This window comes from Varroa jacobsoni, unplaced genomic scaffold (genome assembly GCF_002532875.2).
Source record: "Varroa jacobsoni isolate VJ856 unplaced genomic scaffold, vjacob_1.0 scaffold_281, whole genome shotgun sequence".
Lineage (NCBI taxonomy): Eukaryota > Metazoa > Arthropoda > Arachnida > Mesostigmata > Varroidae > Varroa > Varroa jacobsoni.
The window spans coordinates 124,080-150,255 of NW_019213183.1; the positions used below are offsets into that span (position 1 = coordinate 124,080).

At 40.4% G+C, this 26,176-nt stretch overlaps 2 protein-coding genes and 1 long non-coding RNA gene across 7 annotated transcripts in view; 1 reads left to right on the forward strand and 2 right to left on the reverse strand.

Annotated features, from left to right (window-relative positions):
• Nucleotides 1-570, reverse strand: part of LOC111258967 (uncharacterized) — a 9,380-nt gene extending 8,810 nt beyond the window's left edge. The window contains exon 1 of one of the 3 annotated variants that reach the window (XM_022830585.2): nt 291-570. The gene's annotated coding sequence lies outside the window, so the exon portion shown is untranslated. The remainder of the gene's footprint in view (nt 1-290) is intronic. The other 2 variants (XM_022830584.2, XM_086967672.1) reach the window with 2 other exon arrangements.
• A 2,580-nt stretch (nt 571-3,150) lies between these two features.
• Nucleotides 3,151-15,785, reverse strand: LOC111258964 (cyclin-I). Of its 3 annotated transcripts, none has more exons than XM_022830581.2 (5): nt 15,629-15,785; nt 9,110-9,315; nt 8,672-8,896; nt 6,281-6,421; nt 3,151-6,020 (listed from the first exon to the last, which is right to left on the reverse strand). In XM_022830581.2, the coding sequence occupies exons 1-5, from the start codon at nt 15,651-15,653 to the stop codon at nt 5,502-5,504; spliced, it is 1,116 nt and encodes a 371-aa protein (XP_022686316.1). In that variant the 5' UTR covers nt 15,654-15,785; the 3' UTR covers nt 3,151-5,501. The 3 variants fall into 3 exon arrangements, with proteins under 3 accessions (XP_022686316.1, XP_022686317.1, XP_022686318.1); XM_022830582.2 differs by lacking the exon at nt 15,629-15,785 and adding an exon at nt 10,982-11,266; XM_022830583.2 differs by lacking the exon at nt 15,629-15,785 and adding an exon at nt 9,684-9,832.
• Nucleotides 15,786-16,048: 263 nt separating this feature from the next.
• LOC111258966 (uncharacterized) lies at nt 16,049-17,166 on the forward strand. The gene is made up of 2 exons (XR_002679333.2): nt 16,049-16,510; nt 16,655-17,166. It is a non-coding gene; the product is annotated as an uncharacterized LOC111258966 (long non-coding RNA).
• Nucleotides 17,167-26,176: the final 9,010 nt, after the last annotated feature.

A 26,176-nucleotide genomic window follows, 5' to 3' on the forward strand; every position in this document is an offset into this window, starting at 1 on the left:
CTGGCTACAGCAACTATTGTGAAACCCACAGGTATTTATCGCAGCCTATGTAACAGCTCAGAGCTTTTCTGTCTGTATATAGACCAATGTTCTACATTATAAATTTAATTTACGATATGGATGCCAGTCTAAGAGCGTTTCATAAAAGTGGCGCACGAAAGGAAAAAGGTACGATCATATAGCGATAATACATCCATTTAATACCTAATGCTCAGAGATAACCTGGAACAAATAAATCAAGCAGTTGTCAACAATAGCTCTACAAAGAAGCGAAAAAGTTGCAACGTTACCTGACTATCGGCAGGAAATGAACATTAGTCACCGTTTACTGATCGTGCGACTTACAGCCACCGGAAAAGGTTTTCGTGCGGACTGTAAATTGATTTCGAAGTAAGGCGTTCTAAACAGTTCGGTATGTGTGCAAAACAGAGATACAGAGAGTCTCGTTTAGCCACTTTTAGCGGAACCAGCATCCGTGGAAAGGGTAAATAGATCGGTTCGGTACGCTTGCTGCTAACCTCTAATAATGTCGTCTTATGTTGAAAGATGATATCCGGCTGTTGGTGAGAGAGCACTAAGAGCCAGAAGGCTGTTAGAACTAGCTGTAGTCATTCTGAAAATACGAGTACGACGCGTAAACATTACTCCAATTCGATAAGAATAATATTCACCAGCGAATTCTTTTCGTTGGCTCCATCGTTTTCTATGACTCGTTTCACCAATTTCAACATGTCAACTAAAGTGTTGTTGTTGTTGTATCCACCACTGTTAGCAGGAAGAGAGTAACAAATCATTCCGATGACCAAAACAACACTTCCTCACGTGGTCAATTTAAAAGAATAACACTTAGTTTCATTTTTATAAAAGAGGAGTATTTGTTATTGGCCACATTTACCATCCAGTTAACTGGAATATACCTATTTAAAAGTACCACTGCGCCCTGAGAGTTCATTTTCATCTGCAACTGATTCTAGATGCTGGATTATAGAAGCGCAGATTTAGTATAATCGCCCGTCAGCATCATGTGGCGGAGGTTCATTACCACAAATGCATAGGTGCACGTATTAATTCACAGTACTCTGTTAAAGAACATACTTGTCACGCTTTGCATATACTGGTGAATTTATTAGTACAAACCAAGAGTGAAAAACTTATATATGTCTACATATTCTCTGCAATGCTGCAGTAAAGACGTCTATTAAGTAGAAAAACATGCACTAACACATTTGTTGCGTATTGCTGCTCGAAGTCAACCGGCTGATGCAATTTTAACTAACGCAGGCGTAAAGTCCGACACACTGCTTCGTATCCTCGTATCACCGTCATTTGTTTACCATTGTAAGAGGTTGAACTTAAGATCTATTTACTTGCCCCGTGATACCGTAGAGGTGGAAAAACTCACGGACATCAAATGAAATGTTCGATTCCGCAAGTTGTTACTTTATTAACACCTGAATTGACTCCTTAAAGTACGATAGTCTCCCGAAAGCGCTCGGCCAACTAGTCGACTTTTGTACAACGAGAGTTGTTTACCATTTTTTTTTTTGTCAATAATACATAGTAACTACATAATATGCACAAAGGAAAGAGGTGAAAGTACGTTTACAAGTAAAGACAAATGTTGCAATAAAACAAAAAATTAATTTGCAACAAAAAAAGGCCTGCAGCTCGAGTTTCGTCTGTTTTTATTGCAGTTATACACACCTAAACTAGATAACAATTCTTTGCTAACTGTGGAAGTACGTTGATGTAAGCTTACTGTAGGATAAAATAGTATTTAAGATAGCTTTACTGTGCATGTACGGTGGTGTAGATATATTACGAGCTTACAGCTGGAAAAGACGCAAACTTAGAATGAGACAAAATAAGTTTTTAACTAAAATTTTTTGTTAGGAAACCTTTTTTTTACATTTAAGCATGTTTTCCAATTTTGGAAGTCTAATTTTGTGCTATCAGATTCATCGATTTTTGGGTCTTGTTTTGTTAGCTCGTTCTGTGGAATGCCTCACAACGTTCGCCTTTGAAGTCTATGAGACAGGAGCTGTGAGGTTCTGCGGTATTCATTGCCTTAGACCAAGAAATATTAGAAACAAAGAAACGACGCGTTGACTTGCGTGCACTTACGAAGTACGCAGTTTTATTTAGAAACCCAATATTTCCATATTATCGGAATTATCCACGAGGCTTTCTGCTGGAGATAGTCGCACTTGTGAAATCGCTCGTTACTCGTACTGTAGAAATACACAAAAGTAGTTGTTTACCAGATGGATGTATGCTGTTTTTCATATTATATATACGCTACCTTTTTTTCCCTCCTAGTTCATACCTTCTTCCTCAATACCATCCGTCTCTTGTGTTTAGTTTTATTACCTTTCGTATTGAATTCTCAAACGTATGCGATAATTTTTTTGTTTTAATCATTTAAGTTGATCCTTAGCTACATCTAATAGGGGTTCGGAAATCACCTGCATTTTTAAAGTATGTGAGGTTATGTAACAATAACAACCTCTCGAATATGATCGTGAGATGGGGTTTTGTTTTTTTTAAATTACTTGCGTGATTAACGCCCAACCTATCACGCAATTACGTATATGCAGAGCGAATTCCTGATTCCAGTGGTAGCGTAGCGGAATGATCTTTGTCTAAAAAAACAATACTTAACGGCAGTACCGAACGTAAAACTCAGAATCTAACATGTATTCCTATAGCGCTTGGTTGAATACAGCACCATTTCCTATAGGCCTATGACTTACCCGAAAGCCACTGACAAAGTGCTATAAGAAGTAATACTCCTAATATATATTTGAAATCAGACTACAGACATTAGATCTATTGCGAGTGGGTGAAAATCCCATATTGTTTGTTGTAGAGGAAAAAATAGTTTTTGTTACCCAAGAACAGATTACCATTATTAATCTTCTTTTCGTACCAAAATGGCGTGTTACTCGTGTAATCCTTGCTACAAGATACCTTATCATGTAAGTATTACAAAAAAAATGATCTCAGTGTTTAAGGTGAAGTTAAATAACAGATAATTAAATAATTTGGCAAACCTAGATGATACAACAGGGCAATATATACATCGCTCGTCCGGCTGTACTTTCAGCTTTGGCAGGCTTGTCTACACCTATAAGATTGAAAACACAAAACTTGGATTTGTCATACTCCCAAGATTTGTTGCTCTTTTTATTTATTAATGGCAGAAGCATATCCTTGTCTCCTTTGTTGTTGCGTCATTTCAGCCCCATTCTCCACTTTCTTTCGTACAATCTATACATTCTTTTTACATTTTTATGTATATTTTTTACATTTCATATATTAGATTTTTATGGCAGTTTTTCCTTCTATTTTTTATACATTTTTATTAACATTTTCTGCTTTGTGCAATGTTTCTTTTCGTTTTTCTGTCTTCCTTCCGCTCAATGTTTTCTCAATGTCTTTCGCGTCTAGATGCCAGTGTCCAGGTAAAACCGATTCGTACCATGAGAAAAAAGAATCACAAATTTGTAGATGCACATGCATTGGATTTCAAGTGGATGGAAGATGCAAGCTTAACCAAGTAACTGAGTTCAACCCGCTAAACAATGTATGCCGCCTAAGAAACGTCGTGTTTATGAATAACTCAACACCAATTCTGCTCAAGATATTTCACTATTACATTTCTCTTGGTTGAAGATCAATCCTTCCTCCAAAGGTACTCAGGCGTTCGGGAAACGAAAACAAAGCTAAAACGACAGCGGCAACGTTTGATACTCCCACTCTTTTTTTTGTTGAAGATTCTAACCCAAGTATAGATATAGCGATTCAAAGACAGAAAGCGACAGAAGTCTTTCTTTTTCTATACAAAACGAACAAAAGCAAACGGAACAAGCGCGTGCAACTCTTCTTTTAATAGTGTACTGTGAGTACATGGCGGTAGTACATAGTACTACAGAGGAAAATGTCATACTGTAAGAAAGCTCAACGCAACGCGCACAGGGGATTCTGGCCGCTTTTGGGTAGCCAGCTCTCCCAAGTATGTTACTTAGATCTCTGAAATCAGTACATTTGGATGGGAAAGGGTAACCGCCCGAGTGTTTTTAGCGCTAATACGCCTAAAGAAATCCATACCAAACATCGTTCCGGAATAACAAAAGAAATGTGAGGCCTACATCGGGGCATTGCAACGGTCGTTGATCAATCAAAATATGATATATACTATACTTTATGTCTGTTTCATAGTAGTAACAGCAGTCACTGCATGATTATTACGGTAAAAAATAAATTACAGGTGAAGGATGATGATGCTTTACAACTTGTTTTCGTCATACTTTGCTGCTGTTGGGGTTGTTTTATTCAGAGACAAAACAGTTCCTTTCATAAAATACCATCGTAAGGAGACTTACTAAGGCATCAGTTGTCTCGCTGACTTTTCTCGTCAAGGTGAATCGATATTCATAAAATACAATAATTACGAGGATAATGCTTAAGATTAGTAGCACTAAAAAATATCTGTAATGACTCTATATCTTACCATTAAATATCGTTAAATAGCACGACCTTTCTGACTACAGATGCGGCAACGTATAGCATTGAAATACGGTTATTTTATATGCTTATTACATACCGTACTAGATGCAACTTTAAGTGTTTGTTGAGATTCATTAACTTGCTTAACGTGTATGGATCCTATGTACTTGAAAGGAACAATCTTGGCGACAACGAAAATGGCTTCGAAGTGAAGACTAATCTGCTAGCTAGAAAGTGGCTTTAACGCCTGATTCCATTTGCTGTGTCTAGCATTTGTAGAAAGAGGCCAATGATCCCATGACAAAACTCAGTTATTCTTTCTCAAATATCATATAGCAGAATTTCAATGTTTTAACGTATTTTTCAATAGTCAAATAAATAATAAAGAAAAATCATTGAAGTAATATACAGTTGTCACACATTTAAAGATTGAAAAACAACCGCACTGTTTACTTTGGTGTTCATTAATAAGCTTTGCAGTAATAATAGAGACAATAAAAACACGCGATTATACTCACATAGGCGTAACTCAAAAACTTGTCAACTTCGTCATGTCTATTCGAGTCATATGGTACGTTTGTTCGGAGATATTATGCACGGAACATGCAAAAAAACGCAATTTTAACACTTCTGGTGTTTCGATTAAGGAGAGTTAAGAGGCTAATTTTTCAAGCTGCGAGACGTTGCTCTGTACATCCGAAGTATATGATGTCGAGCACAAAGTAATAACAAGAGTACGTCTGTATTCACAGTAGAAGTCGTTTTCGCATCGTCATGCAGTAGTTGCGCACCTAAACGAAACGTCTGTCGCATAACGACTGGATTTATCTATGCCATGTTACGCGTTTCGAATCTTTCTAATTAAACGTTTACGTGTTCTCCAATCACACACTTTCTCCGAATCCCAAGATCGGGAATAACGCTTGTCGTTGTTGTTACGCGTAAAACGCTGCCGTTGATATTTATGTACGCGAAGTTGATACACTTTCGGCTCATACGACAGGAATAGCAGGTTTGTTTGCTGCCGCTTGTTGTGCCACAGTCATTCCACTGGGATGACCGGAATGATTACTATTGCTAGCGGCACTATTTTCGTAACTGTCATTGGCATAGAGCTTTTTGATGGAATCGTAGATGCAGTCTTGCTCTTCGTCATCCACCGGTTGCATCTTCCTCTTGCTTGCCTGCCTTCGCTGCGCCAAGAGCTGCGACTGAGACAGCTGCAGATGGCGGGACACCTGCTCGCGACAGCGGATTACATTTTCCGGGGAGCCGACGTCAGCTAGAGCTTGCAGTGCCACCGTGATAAGTAGCCAATGCGTGGACAGCGCTTCCATCTCAAGAGATACAAGGGCAAGAGCCACGATCGATGGCCTTTCACTAGCTAGCACCGTGTTGTTTGCTAGCAACAGCTGAAGCTTAGTCTCCCAGAGAACCTTGAGAGACGCCACCCGTCGAGGACCCTCGGGGCCTAGCACGGATTCGCAGTTATTTTCCAGCAAGGCATGGTACTGAAATATAGGAGGATGTATTAATGTAAATATAGCACCGCTGTTCTGCAAATTGTAACATTGGATAAGCCGTGGTGCTTGAAAAACTAGTATTGGGAGCTAAATATTAAGTTGGTAGTTACATAACAGCTAGGTTAATATTTTAAGGACATAAAGCGTAAAGTATCTCAAGGTTAGCTTGAATTATATAAATGGTCTTTTGTTGCATATTTATATGTCAGGCACATTCAGTAGTCGATCTGCTATTATAGAATACTTACAGCATGGAGGAAGTCGAGGGTGGTAGCACGATTGAGATCCCAATGAAGTCTGTCAAGAATGACCTTCTCCATTCGACGAACCTCCGAGACGCTGCATTCACAGCCTCCACTACGGATCAAATCCGCCAATGTAGGAACCGCCTAAAAATGATGAAAATAAACTGTATCGTAATGCTCTATATTTTTCAAGATACTTCATTTAGTGAAATTTGTCTTCATTTTGAGGTAATGAGTTCCGATGATGACACAGTATAGTGACAGTGCTCAATCAATTAGACTCAAATAGTTTTGCTTTTTATAGAGTGATTAGCAAAATGTTTTCCCAAAATGAACGTCGTCGAAATAAATCTACACAGCGAAGAGCTGTTCACCTTTCCTTGCATACAATCGCCAACGCTATTAGAAAGCTGAAGAAAACCACCCTTGTCGTTGCAAAACATCGGTATCGTAACAGAAAAAGGTGCCCTACAAAGTGGAACGACTGCGTGATTATTTGCGTAGTCCAAAAATTAAAGTTCATCTCGTATAATGTTCTCCAGAAGAAATTAAAATACCGTAAAATTCACTGGGTCGTAAATCACCCTTCATCGTTGACACAAAGACGCTGAGTTCAAAGGCAGCATACTGGCCTACCACCCGTGATAGGCAGGTATCTGCTTATTAATTTTAAGGACACGTGGTGGTTTAGGTTCGAATCCAGGCATAGGCATTTCGTTGCTACCCATCTAATGGAATGTCCACCGGCGATATGAGACATAAAACTCGAAACAGACCTGTCATCCACAGTTGAGTACTAGAATGAAACCAACAGGTTTCATCGAGCAAATCCAGTCAAAAATTGGACTGTTAGAAACCGGAAAAAAATATTGTTTCTTAGATAAATCACACTTTTAGATTCTCCGAAAAGATGACGCTCATAAAATGCCTTCGAACATGTTTCTTTTAAAATTCTTCTTTCAAAACGGCGTGGTGTCAAAAAACATTCAATGAGCTTCAGCAAGATCATGCATTTCACATAGATAATACTAATGCTGCAGTGCTTAGGTGAAATGCCTCAGGGATAGGAATAGTTTCCTGACAAGGACTACATCTTCATTCACAATGGGGCGTTTTACCACACACCCCTAGGCTACTTGTTGCCAACGATCTACAAGTGCTGCCATAATTCGGCAGACCGTAATACCATAGAGAGCATTTGGAAGTTGTAAAACCATGGGTTCGGTGAGGTTAGGAAATAATAAATATTTCAGATCTCCATGAATAAATCACATGTTTGGCAACGGGACCCACTGATAGTTAAAGGCAACTAATATTAAAAGCATGTCCCAAAAAGCGGCAGCAATTACCGCTGCAAAAAACGTTGCTTCAATATACTGATTTTCACAACTAGACCACATCGTTTATCTGCACTTTAAAGACAAGTAAAGCGCCAGTATAAGGTAGAATAAGGTCGCTTTCATAAGCCAAAACTATTTGAAGATCTCTCTTTTGCATACTGCACATTTGGCCTTGAAAGCTAAAACTATTTGTTTGAGTTTCAGCCTATTTAATTGCGCACCGACTGTAATACACAGTTTTATTGCACCTACCCACATCCGAACAAATAAATAGATGGACAGCAAGGCGCTCTTTTTATAGAGTAGCGCCATCATGGTTAATATCATGAACGCCAGCGTCATCATAGTCGCTGGCGTGAGGTATTCGACTCCAGTGGACCATGAACCTGTTTACTCTGCTTCAGAGTTAAGCACCATAGATCCTTAGTATTACAGGGAATATAGCTTCAATAATCAAAGCTTCGTTGGCTGAAAATTACCTCTACGTGTACGCAAACAGCAAGGCTAGGATTCCTCGTTCAAATGAGCCATATTTGACTCCTGATAAAATAATGTGATATGTTATGATCGCGACTTGTCAGAATTGACTGCAAACAATGGCGACCGGAGCAAAATCTGAGACTTGAAAGTGCCATCATTGTGTATAATAACTGGAGGAAGCATTCAGGCTTATAGTCTTAGGGATGTTTGATATACTAATAACTAATCATTTTTACTGCCCGTTCAATAGCTGCCAGAAATAGTTTATCTTGCAAATTTTGACGTCTTGCATTATTGCTAAGCTAATTTTTTCCCACCAGCTAAGACGATTAAGCCTGAGACCAAAGCTAACGAAAATTGTATATAAATTTTATGCGAGGAATTATCGCTCAAGGATTGTGAGCTGTTTAATTTTAGCTGGTCTAAGTACACTGTTCAATGACAATTGTATTTATTCATCGAAAATCAACCATGTTATGCTATTTTTAACGACAGGAATATTAATGACAGCGCTATATTAACAGTGCTATCTACGCATCGTAAAATATGACGAATTGCATCACCAGACGCTTACATCATCATCGAGGGTGACTTTAGCGGCCAGGAAGAAACACGAACAGGCAATCACTTGAAGAAATCGCGGCTTCGCGCGAACTACCTGCAGGAACTCGTCGAGCAGCGCTGTCGCGAGGAATAGCACTTCGCGAGGTAGACCAAAGCCTGTCGAGACGGTTGAAAACCAACGGACCGTATAATCTCGCTGTACTCCACTAATCTCTTCCGATGTCGATGATGATGTCTGAAGTTTGTTGGAGCACAAGGAGTGATAAAGCAAAATTTAATAACATTTCAGCACCGCTTACGCGTGAAATGACTGCTGCACTTTTTTTTTTCTCTTTTATCGAAGGTGGGTATTACAAATGCTTGAAACCGTATTATACTATTATATATATATTATTGAGTTATGCAGACCGTCTCGTATTTATATTAAATAGATAGGTCATTTACTTACGTGAGCGGCAAACTTTCTAACCCGCCAAGTCTTTTGTTCGCGGGCAATATGACGCCGAAGTAATGCAGCTACTCGGTCTATGTTCCAGTGGCGCCGCAGTTGAACTTCAAATGCAGCTGCCAACTTCGGGTCTATTTGCAGCTGTGATTGCGCACGAGGCTGCATTATCGTGATAAATATTATATAAATAATGTTATGGAAGAGATCTGCAAGTCAAAGCAAGTCGATTTTATCATTAGTATGTAGAGCCACTGAGACAGATAATTAAAATTGTACAAATGTGCAACTTAAGTGCAAACAAAGTACCCTGGAGCTAACACGATCAGCAATGTACTGAACAGGGTAAGTTACAATTACACGAAACAAGGCACTACTCGCTCAACACTTCAGGACTTAAGAGCAGTATCCGGTCACTTTTTGTTACAAAACAAGAAATTCAGCTTATACAGTTATTGCGTTAGCCTAAGACGCCAAATATTACGTATACGTTATTGCTCATATACTAAAAATTGTTCGAGTTAATAGAATCATCTGCTTGCAATGCAGTCCAGCTTAACGGTAAGTGACGTCTTACGTTCAAGCCTACTGATCAGTTTACAGCCTAAGAAATTCTACTTCCTAGCTAGGTCGGCAGAGATCTCGGATATTCAAATTAGAAGGCAAAGAAAGCCATCGGGTTGACGATTGGAAGGTCACCAACAGTAGCCACTAGAGGGAGCAAGTGTGGTCCTCTCAGCTTTGGCACTTGATCAGCTGATGGCAGTGGCTTGCCCATAGGCTTGCCAGGGGGCGCTAGCATGCTCAGTCGCCCTGGCCTGCCCTAATAAAGGTTACGTATGTCATTTTTTGCATAATGTTTTTTTCTAGCAATTTCCATCGAGTTCCGGAAATTTCAGTTCAGCGAGCTCCGTTTTGCCCATGATTCTAGTGAACAACTTAGGATACATTTCCGAAATATAGGCTGCTACACTTCTTTTCTGTTTCTCATACAGCAGTCAATAACGCAACCGACTTGCGTCAGAAGAAACCAACAATCGTTGGATCATTTGTAATTGCCTTGCGATTATTTTATACATTTGTATTTATATCGCTACACTAGCTTAGAGTAATGGTAAATAAAACAGCAGACTGAGTATATATTATGTAGTTGTATTCATATATTTACGAGCATATCCCAAACAAGCGTTAGCCAACGAAGACACAAACCGCCTAACGCCAGTTCTGCAACAGCCCAAAAGGGAACAAGCAACAAGCGACATGGGTCAAAGACTTCCTAATGAAAACTGCTGGTAGATGCTCCTTCACTCGGTGCCTCCGACTTCATTGTGAATGATTTGAGCTGTGTCGTTTGATGGCGTAGACTAGTTGCGGGTACAAGCAACAACCTGAATAGGCAATGATGGCTTCCTAGGTAAATGGCCGTTTTTACGTAGCCAACACAACAATTATACAGCATAAAAACGCGGGGAAAGAATAGAGCGTACTGTAGCACTCATTGACTATTTCGTCTCCTGAATGAAAGAATAGTGCTGCATAAGCGTTCCCTCAGCATGTTCCTCACCAACCACTACTCATAGCATTAACTCAACAAGTACTGCTGCTCCGCACATGGTCTTCAAATAGTCTTTTTCGAGGTACTTCATTGTTCGCTTCCTTTTGAGTCACCATACAATTATCATACAGGCCTTACGTAAAAAGTAAATTACCATGGCAAATTCAGTTTCTTTAGCGGGGCCGCAGCCATAACTCGGCTATCGATGATATTTACACGCACACAAGTGCACATATTCGTTTTATCGATAAATGTTATTCTCGATGTATAGTACCACACACCAAATCGAGCTAACCAAAGCTTAGTTCACTGTTACTCACCACTGCGTGAATATCAGAGGAGCGTAGCAAACTTCGATGAGATAATGAACTAGTTCCACTAGCAGTTAATGGGAACACAATACGGTACGATTTAGTAAAACATAGGGCAACAATTATGACAGTACTAATCAAAGTGTTGGGTTTAGACGTAATAGTGATGACGGTTGTTGGATGTGGTTTTCGGGTACCCTCAGGCGACTTCCACCTCTTCGTAGCGGAGAGGTTCGAAGCGTGAGAGCCCTATCCGAACGACTTACGGGAATCCTACAAGCTGCTTCTAGCGACTGCCTGTCTGCTCTATCGCCAGCCAGCAGCAGCGGCGGCGGCAGCAGCGGCGGCAACAGCAGCGGCGGCGGCAGCAGCGGCGGCAGCAGCAGCGGCGGCAGCAGCGGCGGCAGCAGCAGCGGCAGCAGCAGCAGCACCAGCAGTCCCTACCCCCTCCCTTTCTATGGCTGCAGAGGTGCCCAGCAGCTGCGTGGGCTGCTGTGGTCTAATGCCACAGCAGCGATCATAGCGGCAGCAAGACGCTCTCTGCAGCTGCGGCAGACCTACACACAACCAAACAACAACAAGCACGCACAGCCAAATTTACCGCGTCAACTCTGTTCTTCCTTACGAAAGAGACGTGGCAGCGGGCCGCTGGCTTCTGTGCTAGCAACAACGCTGCGGATTTATTAGATGAAACTGTTTGCTCTATTAGATCTTCGTCTGTTGCTGGTGCATTGACGGTCAGCCAACTTCGATCCGCTCCCTCGCCATAAAAAGCAACGTACGCGCAGCTGTGGTCATCGTAGTACAATACATATGTATGATAAGGCCTACGCTGCTGCTAAACCGTTATGGCCATTGCTATGCTACAACAATGGCCGTAGCGGTAGCAGCTGCGGAAGCGGTGCGGAGCTTATGCTAGGCTGATCACAGCGCCATCAACGGGGGATACCGAAGACAAAGGCTACCGAAGCCTGACAGCGACAGACAGATCAAGTCAAAAAAACAGAAATCAGTTGGAGAGATCCGGGCGAATGGAGAGGTCAAAAACGGGAGAAATCAGGATCAAGAGCGGATGCTCGCTTAATTACCACAACTTTCTGGAAGTTTCCGGAAGATATTGAGCGACAATAATAATGATTTAATTGGACGAAAGTGATACTGCTAGTTAACCATTGGTACTCTGGTAGCAATAAATATAAGCTATTTATAGCAGAATTGCGCGTGGGTGTTATTAGTGACAGCAAATGTAAGTAAAGTATATGCACGTGCTTTCGTCGTAAATTTCTATTTTTCAACTTAAACGGCAGTTGCAGACGATGAGAGGATCATCGTTGACGGAGACGCTATGGCGATGTCGCTATGAACGAAAAGCCGTCAGCTAGCAGTAACTGCGGAAATGTGCAACAAACATAACCATCAAACTGCACTTCACCCTATGCTACTTCACCGAGAAGGCAGTGGAAGTAAACGAATGATATTGTCGGTTCACGACATACGTCCGTCATTTATTTACATAATCCTAAAAACCTTGAATAAAGATATATACATTAATTAGATCGCTCATGTCGCTTTCGATTGTTGGAGACAATATGCGCAGATAGTGCCTAATGGTCAACATTTTCAGAAATACAAGCTGTAACATCACCTTAGTCGCACTTATGTCTCGCCAAAAAAGATATCTCTTGCGTACTCGTAACGTAATACGTGTATGAGGACCAGAGAGCCTACAATTCGAGCTTCACCTAACCAGTACTATGCGCAGCTCTTGTGATAAACTCATTCGCATATATGGGGCAAGATAAAAATGAAAGCTGCCCCTTTATTATCCTACGCCACTGAACAGGTTTTTCCGGTGTGCATCTATTCTCCTGCCCCACATTAATCGATTAAAATACGATGTTACATATTGAACAACAATAATAATATGAAAATAAACAATTCCTATTTATTCTTACAATTAATATTATTAAATAAATATGTTCTTGTTGTTGTTGTTGGCTTGAATGTTCGACGTGATTACCATAAGCGTTTTCTGTTCGTAAACAGATATTATACAATACCTCTATTCTTGACTCTCATAGAACAAGCACAATGTTCAAAAAAAAAAAATTAAGAACCACTACTTCATTGTTCATCTTATGTAATACGGCAGAATTTCGTTAGTCGTGGTTGTGTACAAAAATGGGTTTTTAGATTGTGAAGGAAAGGACGAGATGGGCCGAAATCTCTCCCAGGCAATCTGCTAGGGACCTTCAAGAGATGCCCGTAACTACGATCTCGAACTCTAGCGATAATAATCATTGAGCAATTTCGTCAACCTGAGCAATCTGGCGACCTTCGCTTAGCGAAAGAAATCTGCGTTTGTCCTTCATTGTCTGACCTCCCCTCGACCCAGGACGGAAATCGCCTTTAATTGATTCATATCTATTACAGTGATGGTTCACGCCAAGCGGCCAGTCGAATCTCATTAGCGACAGCATTGTACAGCCAATGAATGTATCTTAAGCGTAACTACCTTAAACATACTTAAATGCTCATATAACCTCTCTAAAACGTGTTCGTTAATGACTTTAGGAATTATCATAACATTTTTCAAGAATTAATTTTGACTTATATCATTCAATTAGTACACTGCTAATCTGAATTTCGTTCGACTTTAAACTACTACAATAACGTCATATATATAAGGCAAGGGTTGGGTTCTACAATCATTTTTCATTCCAGTTAGAGCCTAAATAATAAACCAGGGACTAAAAGGTTATTTTTGGCCCCTTCTATACACCTGTTAGATACCCAAACGCAAGTTTTTGTTTAGAAAGCAAATAACCTTGAGGGCATGCCATCAGAAATAGCGATAGTGATTTATCCTTGATTGTGGGCCGTGCAACAACAACAGTGACACCTCAATAAGCAACCTGAACTGAACTGAGCTGTACTAACGTTTGTGATGTTTTATTTTCACTACTTACCAACCCACTGGTAGTTAATCCGAAGTGAGAGTAACTGTTACCGTTCTGTTTTTATCAATGTCAGCAGTCAATATTGGCATATTCAAGCAGATAACTGGGTCACCTGCTACGAAAACCGACTAAACATCAACGTAGACGACACCGGCAACGACAACGGACAGGCAGCGGTGAACAACCAAGAGAGAAATTGATCCTCTAGTTTGTGTATAACATGTCAAATTTCGGCTGTCGTAACGGCAACAATGCTCATGGTCCCCACTTGTGGCCCAGGACAGCTGGCTACGCTAAAAAAAAATCGCTATAGATGATGTCAGCAAAATAAACTGGCTGTCAATGACAGGAGTCTGGTAGGTCGCCATACAACTGACAACCTAAACCTGATGTAATTGTCAAGGAGCGATGACCATGCATCGCCTTCTATGGATTCGATGAGAAGAGAAGCGCCTTTGTAAATGACCTTTACATATGGAAAGCCCAAGATTCAAGTGGCTCTACTTCTCTAGCAATGCGACTAGGTCAAGGGGGCTTTAAAGACAATCACTCCAAGCGCTGATTTCTTTACTGTTAACAGAATTAATCTAACGGTAGTTGGTTGATTAGCTTAGCTTTTATGTATATATATATATATATATATATATATATACATTGAATCTTTTACTTTCTCTCTTCCAGATAATTTAGAACTGTTAAAAGGCCTAGGAAATTTAAAATTGTCGAAAGTGGGTTCTACATCTGAATAAGTATAGTCAGATAGAAGTGCTTTCAATGTACGCTAGATAACTTTTATCTATTAGGATAGTTTCGTTCTCTTCGTTCCTCTTCATTCTTTCAGCAGATTAGAAGTCCTTACACTGTCTTTACTAGAAATCATACGATGGAACAACAGTAGTTTGTTATTTACAATTAATTGCCGTATAAGCTATCAGAGCTCTACATTGGCTACATATTCATTGAACAAGTGAATTTACTTACTGGCGTAGTAGGATCTAGCTAGAAGAAAATAACCGAGTTTCGTGGAATATAGCTAACCGCAGATGATTATACGGACCGACGGACGGACTGACGGCTGGCCTCATTTGTAATAATACGGCAGATCTACTAGTGTAAATAATTTTTGTTTTTCTAATCATCAAATCCATTTCCAAATTCCATGCGTCAAACGTGCAATACACACCCACAATCCCCTTAGAGTAACAAAAACAAGCGCAGCCTGTAGGAAACCTAATACCTAAGTTAACAGAGTTGAGTCTATTACAAATGTTAAAGCAAAGGGCAGAAACGTACTATAGTAAAACAGAAACCATGGTACCAGTTATCGAAGAGCACAAATAGCAAGCAATAGTTGCCAGCGCAATATGGCGTAAACTTACTCAAATTTCAAGTAAAATCTATAATTTGAAGAACCGAGTACAGAGTATAGTGTAAGTGAAATCAGCGTGAAGTTGTTCCGTATACACGGTAATATGAAACTCGATTTTGAGGCAGGGATAAAGGCAACGACACAGGGAACATATAGCAATGCGTAATAATAGAGGCTTTAACTCTTTTTTTTTTGTCGTTAGCTATTGTATACGTTAATGTGTTGTTTTCACATCGGTACATTGAAGTGCGCCAATCAAAATAACAGGAACATTCAGCAGTATTCGCCACAAATGAAAACTGTAATCGTCATAAGCATGATACCTACAATTTGTCCGCATTTGCGTATGCATCTTTTGCCGCGTTATATTGTAAACAACTTCAATGGCAGCTTGAATATAGTCTATGAATTAGAAACGTTACGGCGCCATACCCTGCCGAAGTACTCTAGACTAGCCATACACAGACAACAATAGTGGAAAAACAAAAAGTTCACTTGAGCAGTTCACATCGCAAGCGAATTTGTGCTTTAACTGATTGGCTTCTTCAAGCGGGACAGGAATCGATAAGAGCAGTAGCAACAGCGCTGGTAGCGAGCTGCGCTCTTTCTGTATTCCTTCGTCAGAAGCTCAATAAGCGATCAAATAGTGTTACTGCGCAGTAGCATTCGATAGTCACTAATGACATAGATGGCGATACCCAGCGTCGTCTGCTAGCGTCGGCCCTCAATCGCAACGATCACTTCGGCAGAACCTCCTTTGCGATTTGTTGGAGTGTTGTTCTATGGCTTCTGTGGCGCGCTGTTCGCCGTTGCGCATCTGGGTCAGTTTCAGCGACGCTAGAGGCATCAATTGAAAGAGCTAGATTTATTTAGAGACGACATACTAAATAAAGGCTTCCTTTTTGTATCCTACAGCTAAGCAACAGCGTGAGTACCGTTGCTGCTGCTGCTGCTATTACCTCGAGTAATGATAGCACCGTTACTAGTATTTTAGCGGTAGGAAAAGTGGTGCTCTTCTTTGGCAAATAGTACCATATCAGCCCAGCTCGTCCGTGCTTGATGGGATGAGTGAGAATGTAACATTAGAGCTGTCTGTGTCGGTTCATGGCAGCAGCTAGCCGATCGACTAGTCACTGGACCAGACTGGGACAATCGCTGCAAAAGAGATGCGAATGGAAAAAAAAGTAACAATAACGACAATGTCCACTGGTAATTGTAGCGGCGTTAAAATAAATGTCTCGGGTTTTTTTTTTTATATCCCATACTTGAACCGTTCGACAATCTGCCTCCAGCACCAAGCAAAACCCATCCAAACCCGCTCTCGAACCTAGACCATCTTGTGTGTTTTCCAAGTTTAATAGGCAAATATGTGACTATTGCATTGTCACGGGTACCTGCGGTAGTGTTCAACTGCGCAAAGTCTAAGTAAACCGGCCCAAATATGTCATCAGTGTATCCTCAAAGATCAACGCGTGCCACGGACCAGAAACAACGACAGTCAATAGCGTTCGGCTGACTCGCGTATGAGGTCATCAGGGATGGTGGCGTCCGTTACGATGTCCCGCTGTGATCATCGACATTTGTCCGTCGTCATCGATCCGGGTATTAGTGGACGATGTTGCTGTTGTCATTCCAATGACCTCACCATACAGATCATTGTACCTTCAACGCTCCCTTGGCTCGATTTCGCATGGCATTTTTTGGCGATAGTAAAACAAACGCTTGCGAAGATACGATGCGCTAAGACAAAGATGTCCACATGTGAGTATACTGAAAAGATTACGCGCATGAGCTCACGCTAGTAAAAATATATATGTATATATACATACATATATACGAATAAATCGTGAGGATGTGATCGTGAACATGATAGAATCTTCTGCCCGATCCAGTATTAGCCAGTAGTTGTCGCCTATACGTATATACATCGCATGTCCTAGAGCTATTTAACTCGTATAGCTAGGCAAGAAAAGCTGCACGTTATAGTGTAAACAATTTACTTAGGCAGATGAAAACGACTATGCTGCCTAGAAATTGATAGTATCAATTATTTAGAATCATCACCCTATTTCATACTCTTTTTATTGATTTTTCTGTATCATTGGAGCGCTGAAAAAAGTTTATATGAAGCTGACCCGCGTCCCTTAAAGTAAAGTGATCCTCCCTTCAGGAAACTTAATAGCCTAACGAACCATTTTTGCCCACTGCTATAGACTTTCACAGTAGAGGATTGCTATTAAGATTGTGATTTTCGGCTTTGGACGACACGAGAATATTAGTATCTTTGCGAATGCGCTTTGCGCGCAAGACAGTTCAAGAACACCAAAAAGATATGACCTTTACGTGTCCGTTTATACGATATGTTTCGATAGAATAGCCAGTAAAATGCAATATCGTATTTTATTATTATTATAACAGTACTAATCTTCAACGCAGTGACTATTGGCTTGGCTCTTCAACACACATATTCGACAAGTTGCGACAAGCAAGTCCAAACAAAATGCTCGAACGCATCAGGATGTTGAACATATTACAGTATTATAATTACCGCTTTCCTTTTTGTTTTGTTTATCAAGTGTACCGATTGTTTATATACATGTCTATCCATATGGACACCGTCAATTTGGAGATTGATGTAAATTTTAACGGTATTAAGCCGTAAAAAAACAGCTCCAAATATAAGTGTATTTTATTATTATTATTATATTATTTATTAATATTATTATTATATTTAGTACTTTTTATCTGATAGTTGAATCAAACACCATTTGGTATCTTCACTTCACGCTTTTTCACAAAGTCGCTAGTTTTATATATATATATATATATATATATATATATATATATATATATATATATATAGTATTCATAGAGATAGTTCGCGTCCAAAACATCAACACAAGCGTATGGATTGTACATCCAATGTACAGTCGTTATTTTAGAATACTGACCCGACCCGACCAGCCGATTTCGTTGAAGCGGCGCGCGAATCTAAGATGCTGTTGTCATTATGAGAACGCAACTCGCTCCACCCTATACAGCTACAGGCAGCATAAGGGCTCTTACAATCTTGGGAAAGCGTTTACACAGGCAGGCCTTTATGTACGGACAACTTCCAGTGGTTCGCTAGTAGTCCGCCGATCTTTCGCGCACTCACACACAGGCGCATAGTCAGGACCAAGGAATGCATAAATAAGAATGTTCTACCCGGAAGAGGAGTCAGTTAGTTAATCGGCAATAGGTCACTTTGCCCCCTTCGCCAGTCTGCCTTGACTTAGTCGTACCTTGTAAATGCGTGCCAGAGGCTTTTGCTAATCTATAATATTACAGTTGTCGTTCCTGTTGCGCATCCCTTTCGTGGTCGTTCCCAGCAAGCTAAATTGAAATTGTAATAACAAACAAGAGAAACCAGCGGATAATACATAAAGCGGCTTTATGCATAATAACCATAGTCTGGTCTAGTAATATAGTGCTCACCAACGCACATAGATTTATCGTAATAGCTAGATTGTTGGTGTAGCGCATCAGGCCGTTGTAATGACACTTGACCGAGAGCCAGGCCGAAGGGCGGTCTGAAGATGTACCTTTGGCAGCCGTGACGAAGAATTGCAAGCGGCAAGTGACAACTGTGAGAAAAGCCCTTCAGTTTGTTAACTGGGCTGAACGAGTAAGTTAATTACATTTCAATTCCGGTGGCAGACTGATAGCAACTTCCTGGCCGGTACCAAACGGACTGGCGTCGTCGAGGTTTAACGCGTTACCCTAGCGTTCGCTTTTGGATGGGTCAATTTGGAGGCCGTCATTTTATGTATTAGGTTAATAATGCCGTTTTCAATGTACTGCTTTCATTTTTTAATGTTTTCTCTGCTGATTGTGGAGCGTTATATGCCTTTGTAATGTTTTCTCATTATTTTTTCTACCTAACAAAGCATGTTATCATGGAAATAGAGTTTTAGAGTAGATATATTTATTTTTCAAATAAGACGATGTCGGCATTTCTTTAATAAAGAAATAAGCTATATTTAAAGTGAAAAGGCAACAATATAGCATGAAAAATCAAAACCAGCTTAAATCAAACCTCGAATCCATCTAAACAGTTACCCAGCCATCCATGTGGAAAGTCATGTTATTGTCCTGTGTGTTCGTCGTCACCTGCATCGATGATGCTAGATTTGACTAAATCGACTAAAACGGATTTCAAATCGACTTTAAAAATATGGTGAAATTTACTGGGAATGAGAAAATAAAAGATGTCTAAAAAATATTTAACGTGAAGCGAATTTAAATCAACAATTCATAACTAAACAATTATGAGTCATTAGAAATACACACCGTAGCTCCTATTTTAAAGTCCTTTTTCGTTTTGTTTCAAGCCACGCTGGCCTTTGTAAACTTATTTTTGTCAGGTTTTTTTTTAATGTCACTTTTTAACTTTTAAGTCAGTGTCGCTTTTACTTATATTCAAACAGTTGTTCTACATTCTTTTTTTTTTTTGTTTTGAAGTCCTGACCACATCTTCTTATGTAAAGAAACCGATGAGCACAGATATGGGGCAAAAGGGCTTTTCGTGGTTATCAGCGAACGTAATCCAATAAACGTGAATAACAAAAACTCGTTATTAACTATGCACTAGCAAAATAGTAACTCCTGTGATTCCTTACAACAGTACTGACGGAATCGTTTTTGTATCGGAAAAAATATGCCTGATTCTGTCATGCCACGTCATTAACGGATGTATGTAAATGGAATAATTAGACCTGATCATTTTAAAGGTCAGTCCTCGATTTAAGCTGTAAAAATGTAGATTATTTAAGGAATAATTGTTTTATTTTTATGTTACATGGACATTTTTGCCCTTCAAATACTGTTGGCCGATTCCTTAGGCGTCACCTTAGCGTTAGGCGTTAGCGTACACCGTAATCGACTATACAGCCCAAATGTCAGTAGACAGATAGGTGATCAGTGTGAGTCTTTCCGTCCGTGTTCATTAGCTCATGGTATTCACCTATTTATCCAAACGATCACCCAGCTATACATGTGGAAAGTCATGTTGTTATTATGTGTATCGATGATACTAGATTTAAATGATCCGATACCGTTTGCTGGACGTTTGCGGCTCGGTGGCATACTTTAGCTGTTAGCTACTTGTGGCGTGATCAGTACAATCGTCATCAAGTGATTTTCGATTGAATATCACAAATATACGCCCACGTAAACACTCACCATATTCTTGCTCATGCTATGCATATGTGAGTGTGGACTAGGCTTCCGACCCTTCGGCCACTTCCTTCTTATCATTTTCGTCTGCATGCAAAATGAGATGTTTTTATTTGCTTTGATTGCCCAATACAGTACAATTTCCATGGTCAAGTGGCAACAGGTAGGACGAGTTATTCTGTCTGCTCGATGTTGGTACTAAGGGCCTCGGAAGGTCTGAAGTGTTGGCTTATGTCATAACATCGGACCGAACGTGAACGGGATCGATGCCATCAGCGTCGCGAAATAGTACCGACAGCAACAGTATTTAATAGTTGAAATGACCGTAGCACTCCTGCCAACCTCCTAATTCTGATTACCACAGCCGCTCTTTCCTTACTTCATCGGCTGACACCAAAACGACTCATAAGAACAAAGCAACTGTATTTTAGATGTAATTGCTGATGCTGTCGTGACTAGCAATTATCTAATATAAGTCTGATAAAGCTTCTCCAAGAGAATACATATAATGGTAACCGGAAGCAAAATGGCAGGCAAGATAGACGTCACTATCAATTTTACATTACTTCATTTGGTCAACAGGGCTAAAAAACGTCTTCTACACAAGGGAATATGAAACAATAACCTAATAGTAAAATAGTTTCAAACTGAAGCTGGATAATAGTTGTCAGGAGTACCGATTACTACTTTTGACGTACATTCAACAATTGGTTACATAAAAAAACTTGTTTCACCTAATCTTGTCTGCAAAATGTTAGAATTTTTTTATTTCAATGATACAAAACCCTTATTTTTTTCTGTGAATGAGTACGTAGATTTGAATTTAAGTGTACATACGGCGCACAATTTCCTCGGTTTTGCGTCTGCTTTTATAGGCAAAAATAAAAAATATTTATATTTAAAAGAAATTCCACCATTTCGGGCTTCCAATAAATTGTATCTATACTTGCTAACTGTTTACTATCAGCAAGTGAGCTTCACTCAAGGCACACAACGAAGTAGTATGGCAGATGGTGCATAATCAATGCAAGGCCGTGAAGTCCGCCTAACGGTCCTGGTTTTCTGGAACGCTACTTTAGCCGGCCGTAGTGACTTCGATAGATTCGCTGTGCACGTGACCAAGCTGTGATGTGTCGAGTTCTTCCGGTAGAAGTTTAAGATGTTCCGGTAGACATAATCCGTCCGCGTTGTCAAAAAAATGTAGTTCACTCTATATAAACCTATCGACGGGAATGGCTTAGATCTTGCGGATGTGTCGAGTAGTAAAATTAACACAATTTTGGTAGAAACTCGTTTTTCATGTTCCACCTGTGATTTATTGTATCCCTGACTCCATCCTACTGCAGACTTAAAAGATACTTGCACATTTATGCAATCTTTATTTAATATTATAGAATATATAATACGATGTCATATTATTCCCCTCTATCATAGCGTGTCATAGTGCACGTCCATCAATCCTGGTTTAACAGTGGGCAGCAGGAGGCTTTAAGCAGGAGACGCTACTGCACAGAAGGGAGCATTCAAACGACAACCCGAACGACTTCTGTTGGTCATTCCAAAGCGCTCTACGAGCGTGAATTACCGGCCATCGGGTCGATTGGGGGCATCCCTTACTGAGCGAAAACGCGCCCACTATCTTAACAATAAGAGGAACAACACCAAGAAGAAAATGAAAATCGCTGGTTCTTTAACATTTCAACTCATTTACAACGAAGCGTCCACTGTCGTGCCCCTTTTTAATTTGTGCAACTATATCTATCAATGTTGTGCAAATCCTCACTGATTTCGCACCCGATTGTTAACTTGCTCAGTGGTAGCGACCAATTTTTTCTGTAGTGCGACTATATAACTCTTATCTGTTCATATGAAACACTAAGCAAAGATCGATTATATTTTGAAATCGATTTGGCAGCATTGGTGCTCTTATGTTCCGATACTGTGATCAAGGCTTTTAGCTGACACCAAATGCTTCTGTTAATCTGCAAAGTCTCCTGGGGGAAACAATCTTTGTTGTAACTGAGTAGGGTAATTGAAGTTTTTGTTTTCAATGCAGGCAGGCATGTTTATGAATACTATGTAATGTATGGAATAATGAGGGCACCAGAAACGCTACAAATGTAGGAGGAAGTCAGCGAACATGATTGAAGAGCGGAAAGGAAACGTCAATCACTTGTTTACGGCCTTACGCTGGAGATCGCGATGTGATTAAAGGATTTGATCTAAAGGCAAACGTAGATCTCAGTGAAGTCATAGTCAGTTCCATCTGCATTGGCGGCGGGCCAATCATTGCTGCAGTCGCATTGCACTGTTAGCATCACGATTTCGAAGGAAAAGTAAGTGCTCGATTTTGCACATAAGCACATATAATTCATTTCTAAAGACAGTTACTACAATAAAGAAGCAGCTGCATGTGTTTCTAATGTTCTCATGTGATCATCGAATAAGGCAGTGATCTTTTATCTGTTTTTTGTGTTACAAACAAGTGGCTGCAAGGCTAGTTCGAAAGGAAGCACTGGATTACCGAAGCGCTTGCGTCAGATATCAGGCACAATCGAATTTGTTTTGCTGACCCGTAGTTTAAGGATACTGCCGTAAGCTATCGATTTATTAAGCATACAGTTCTCCGCAAAAATTCCTAAAAAGTCTCAGATTCAGTGAGTGATCATTAAAACCGTGCGGAATGGAGTCCCGTTCGTGTGTAGTCAGTCGAAAGTAACTTTTCTGACGGTGGCTCACCCTAAACTTAAGCTCTGAATAAGTCCCGGACGATGAATGTCAGGTAGTTGCATGGCTCTGACTTGCGTGAAGGAACTCCCGCAATTATGGTTTCCAACCAGCCATTATGGCGTTGTTGCTTTTGATATTGTTACCGTTGCTGCTGATAGTTGGCATGTGGTCCGTCTCAAGCAGAAATGTGGCGTTAGGCCACGAGTTTTGTACAAGTGTTAGTACTACTAATACTACAATTGGACCTTTTTCTATTGATAGGCAAAAACTTGACCTTAGCTTTTACAACACGTCATGGCAGCTGTTGCATCGCTCGAGCTCTCGGTGACCCAGTGACCCTTATGAGGTAACCAAGATAAAGTGCCTACCGTTCGTCGTAAGCAATTGTCTCTGGCTCCATTTAGGTCGCATTGCATTTCATCAAGCCTTTGGAGGCAATACAAAAGTATAATTGACCCTCAGACCGGGCCCCTCAGTAACTCAACTAAAAGTAGATAATAAAGAGTCTATCACATTCTGTCAAATCCATAGTACATGGCATGTTTATGGCAAAATGTCACGTTGACAATCACAAAAAAAAACAGTAAAAAGTTTTTCTGAGAATATCTACACAGGCGTTTAGTTGACAGATTTCCTGCTAGATAATGGAAACGCAGGGAGCACTGCTTCTTGATACGTACCTAGTTATGGCCATATAGAGTCTAACTCCCACACGTTATTTTGTACTCAAATGTACCTGCTTAATGAGGGGTAATCTTCATCAAGAAACACGTGACTTCAATATCAACTCTTGAATGCTCACGAAAAATCAAGAAACAAAGCACGATACCGCCATATTCTCTGCTAAAGATTGTTGCTATTTCCTCGTTGTTAGATTAGGCTCATTGTTTGTAAAAACTTCTAAGATGGACGCTGCGACGGCAGCAGCGTCGGTAGCGGCTCTCGTGCCGTCGTTCCACTGTTGAGATGTTGCGAGAAAAATGAAGAAAACATGTTTTTCTTCGTGTATTTGCCCCGCCCATGGGTTGGTCGCTCGGGCGGACGGGCAGTTTCAAGCATTCTATGAGAAAGCGCCTCTGCCGTCATGGGGTTCGTCTAACGAAAAGTTAGCGTCGATTTCAGCAATAGCAAAAAGTAGACTTAGTGCAGGTACAAAAGGGATGACAGACGCGCGGTATAGCCGGTCAGTTAACTCACTACAAGAGCCCAAGTGAGGCACTTTATAGCAGCACCGGGAGGAGTCCCTTCTTGCCGCATCATGAAAGACTGCGGTGAGTCGTGTCATCGTCGGCCAGCGACAATCGTTGTGTGTCTTTTCAAAAAATCTTTCTGAGGAATAAATTATAACATTCATCACTATCTGTGCGAAGCAATACTTTCATGTCTTTTCATTCGTAATTCAATATAGGCTGCTGTCATGATCGCAAAATAGTTATGCAACGATGAGCCTTCAAAACAAGTGAATCTATTTTACTAGAGAAATTAAACGTTTGTTACATGCATTGTAGCTAGGCAACAATCTGGAAGACGACCTTTTACTTGTGACACACATAGCTGACGCGAAAACCACTTTGCACCGACCTGTGTCCCTAGATAGTAGACACAACTTTTAGAATATAGGCGATATATTTTGCCTGTGTATCTGCACACTTTTTCACAGCAGCGATTGTATATAACAGCAGAAAACAATTCCTCAGGAGTTGTACTTGTCCTATTCAATACTTTTATCGCTGTCAGAATGCCGGCTTCATACTCTCAGGTATCGTACGGCGCCGCGGCTGTATCATTGCATGCTTGCAACAAAAAAAATCCATCGGCCATTGTATCTCTATTCCGCAGGCAGAAACAACGATATAACGCGTCTTCTCGCTGAGTACTGTCTATCATGGATAGACAGAACGAAAACAGATAAGGAGGTCTGCTTTTGTGTTTGGGCTTGATAGCCTTTTCTGAGTTGGTTGCAATATACGCCTCGGCTATGGCATCATCATCAGTTGGTTCGTCGAATAAAAGCCGATCATAATCAAGCCGACGATAATCATTTTTGGAGAAATTTCCTTCGGTGTCGACGGACGCTATCGCAACGTGCGCTTAGTACCGATCTGATTTCTCTGCTGAGATTGCAGCTGGAATTTTAATGTAGCTCTATTAGTAAGGTCAAAATTGAAAAATAGTTTCAGCTACGCAAGAAACGTGAAGTAGGAACGCACGTGACTTCCCGTGATGACTGTCAATGTCCATAAAAAAAGACACTAATGAACCGAAGATGAGCGCAATCTTTTTTTTTTTTAAGCAGATTTTAAAACATATCGCTATTTAAGATTTTGTCGATAAATGTAGTAGTTTGTTTGCAGTTTAAGGGTCTCATCTATGGATTCATACAATTTAATCCGTAGAGACCACTTCCTTCGTTCGATTTTGTCGTATGCCGTCGACCTTCGAAAGAGCTTCAGGCCATCAATGAAGGAGGATTGCCTCATCCAGCTTGCAGGGACGGCAACGTTCCAACCACGATAGATTTTTGTGCTGTGATATGTCAGATAGCAAATAGAAGTCCCTTGTGTACCCTTATAAATTACCTGCGGCACATATGTGAAGTAAAATGTTTACTTCAATACACACAGATATCAGCTGGGCCGATATAAGAGCAGATATTTGCCAAATATCTTTGTTTATCTATGCCAAGAAAGAGCTTGCCACGAGCAACCAAACGTCACTCAACCGTATGCCGGGTCCTGGGCGGTTTCACCCAGACACAGATTAAAAAGAGCTAAAGCCAATCCGTTGACAAGGCTATTAAGGCAAAATCACTAATCGGCCAGAGGAGCAGAAAGCGTCATGCTTAAATGAAACAATACATTCTTACCTTCAAACAAGACATCTTATTTGTACCTTATTTAAAAAAAAATATATAGTAGCTGTACACGG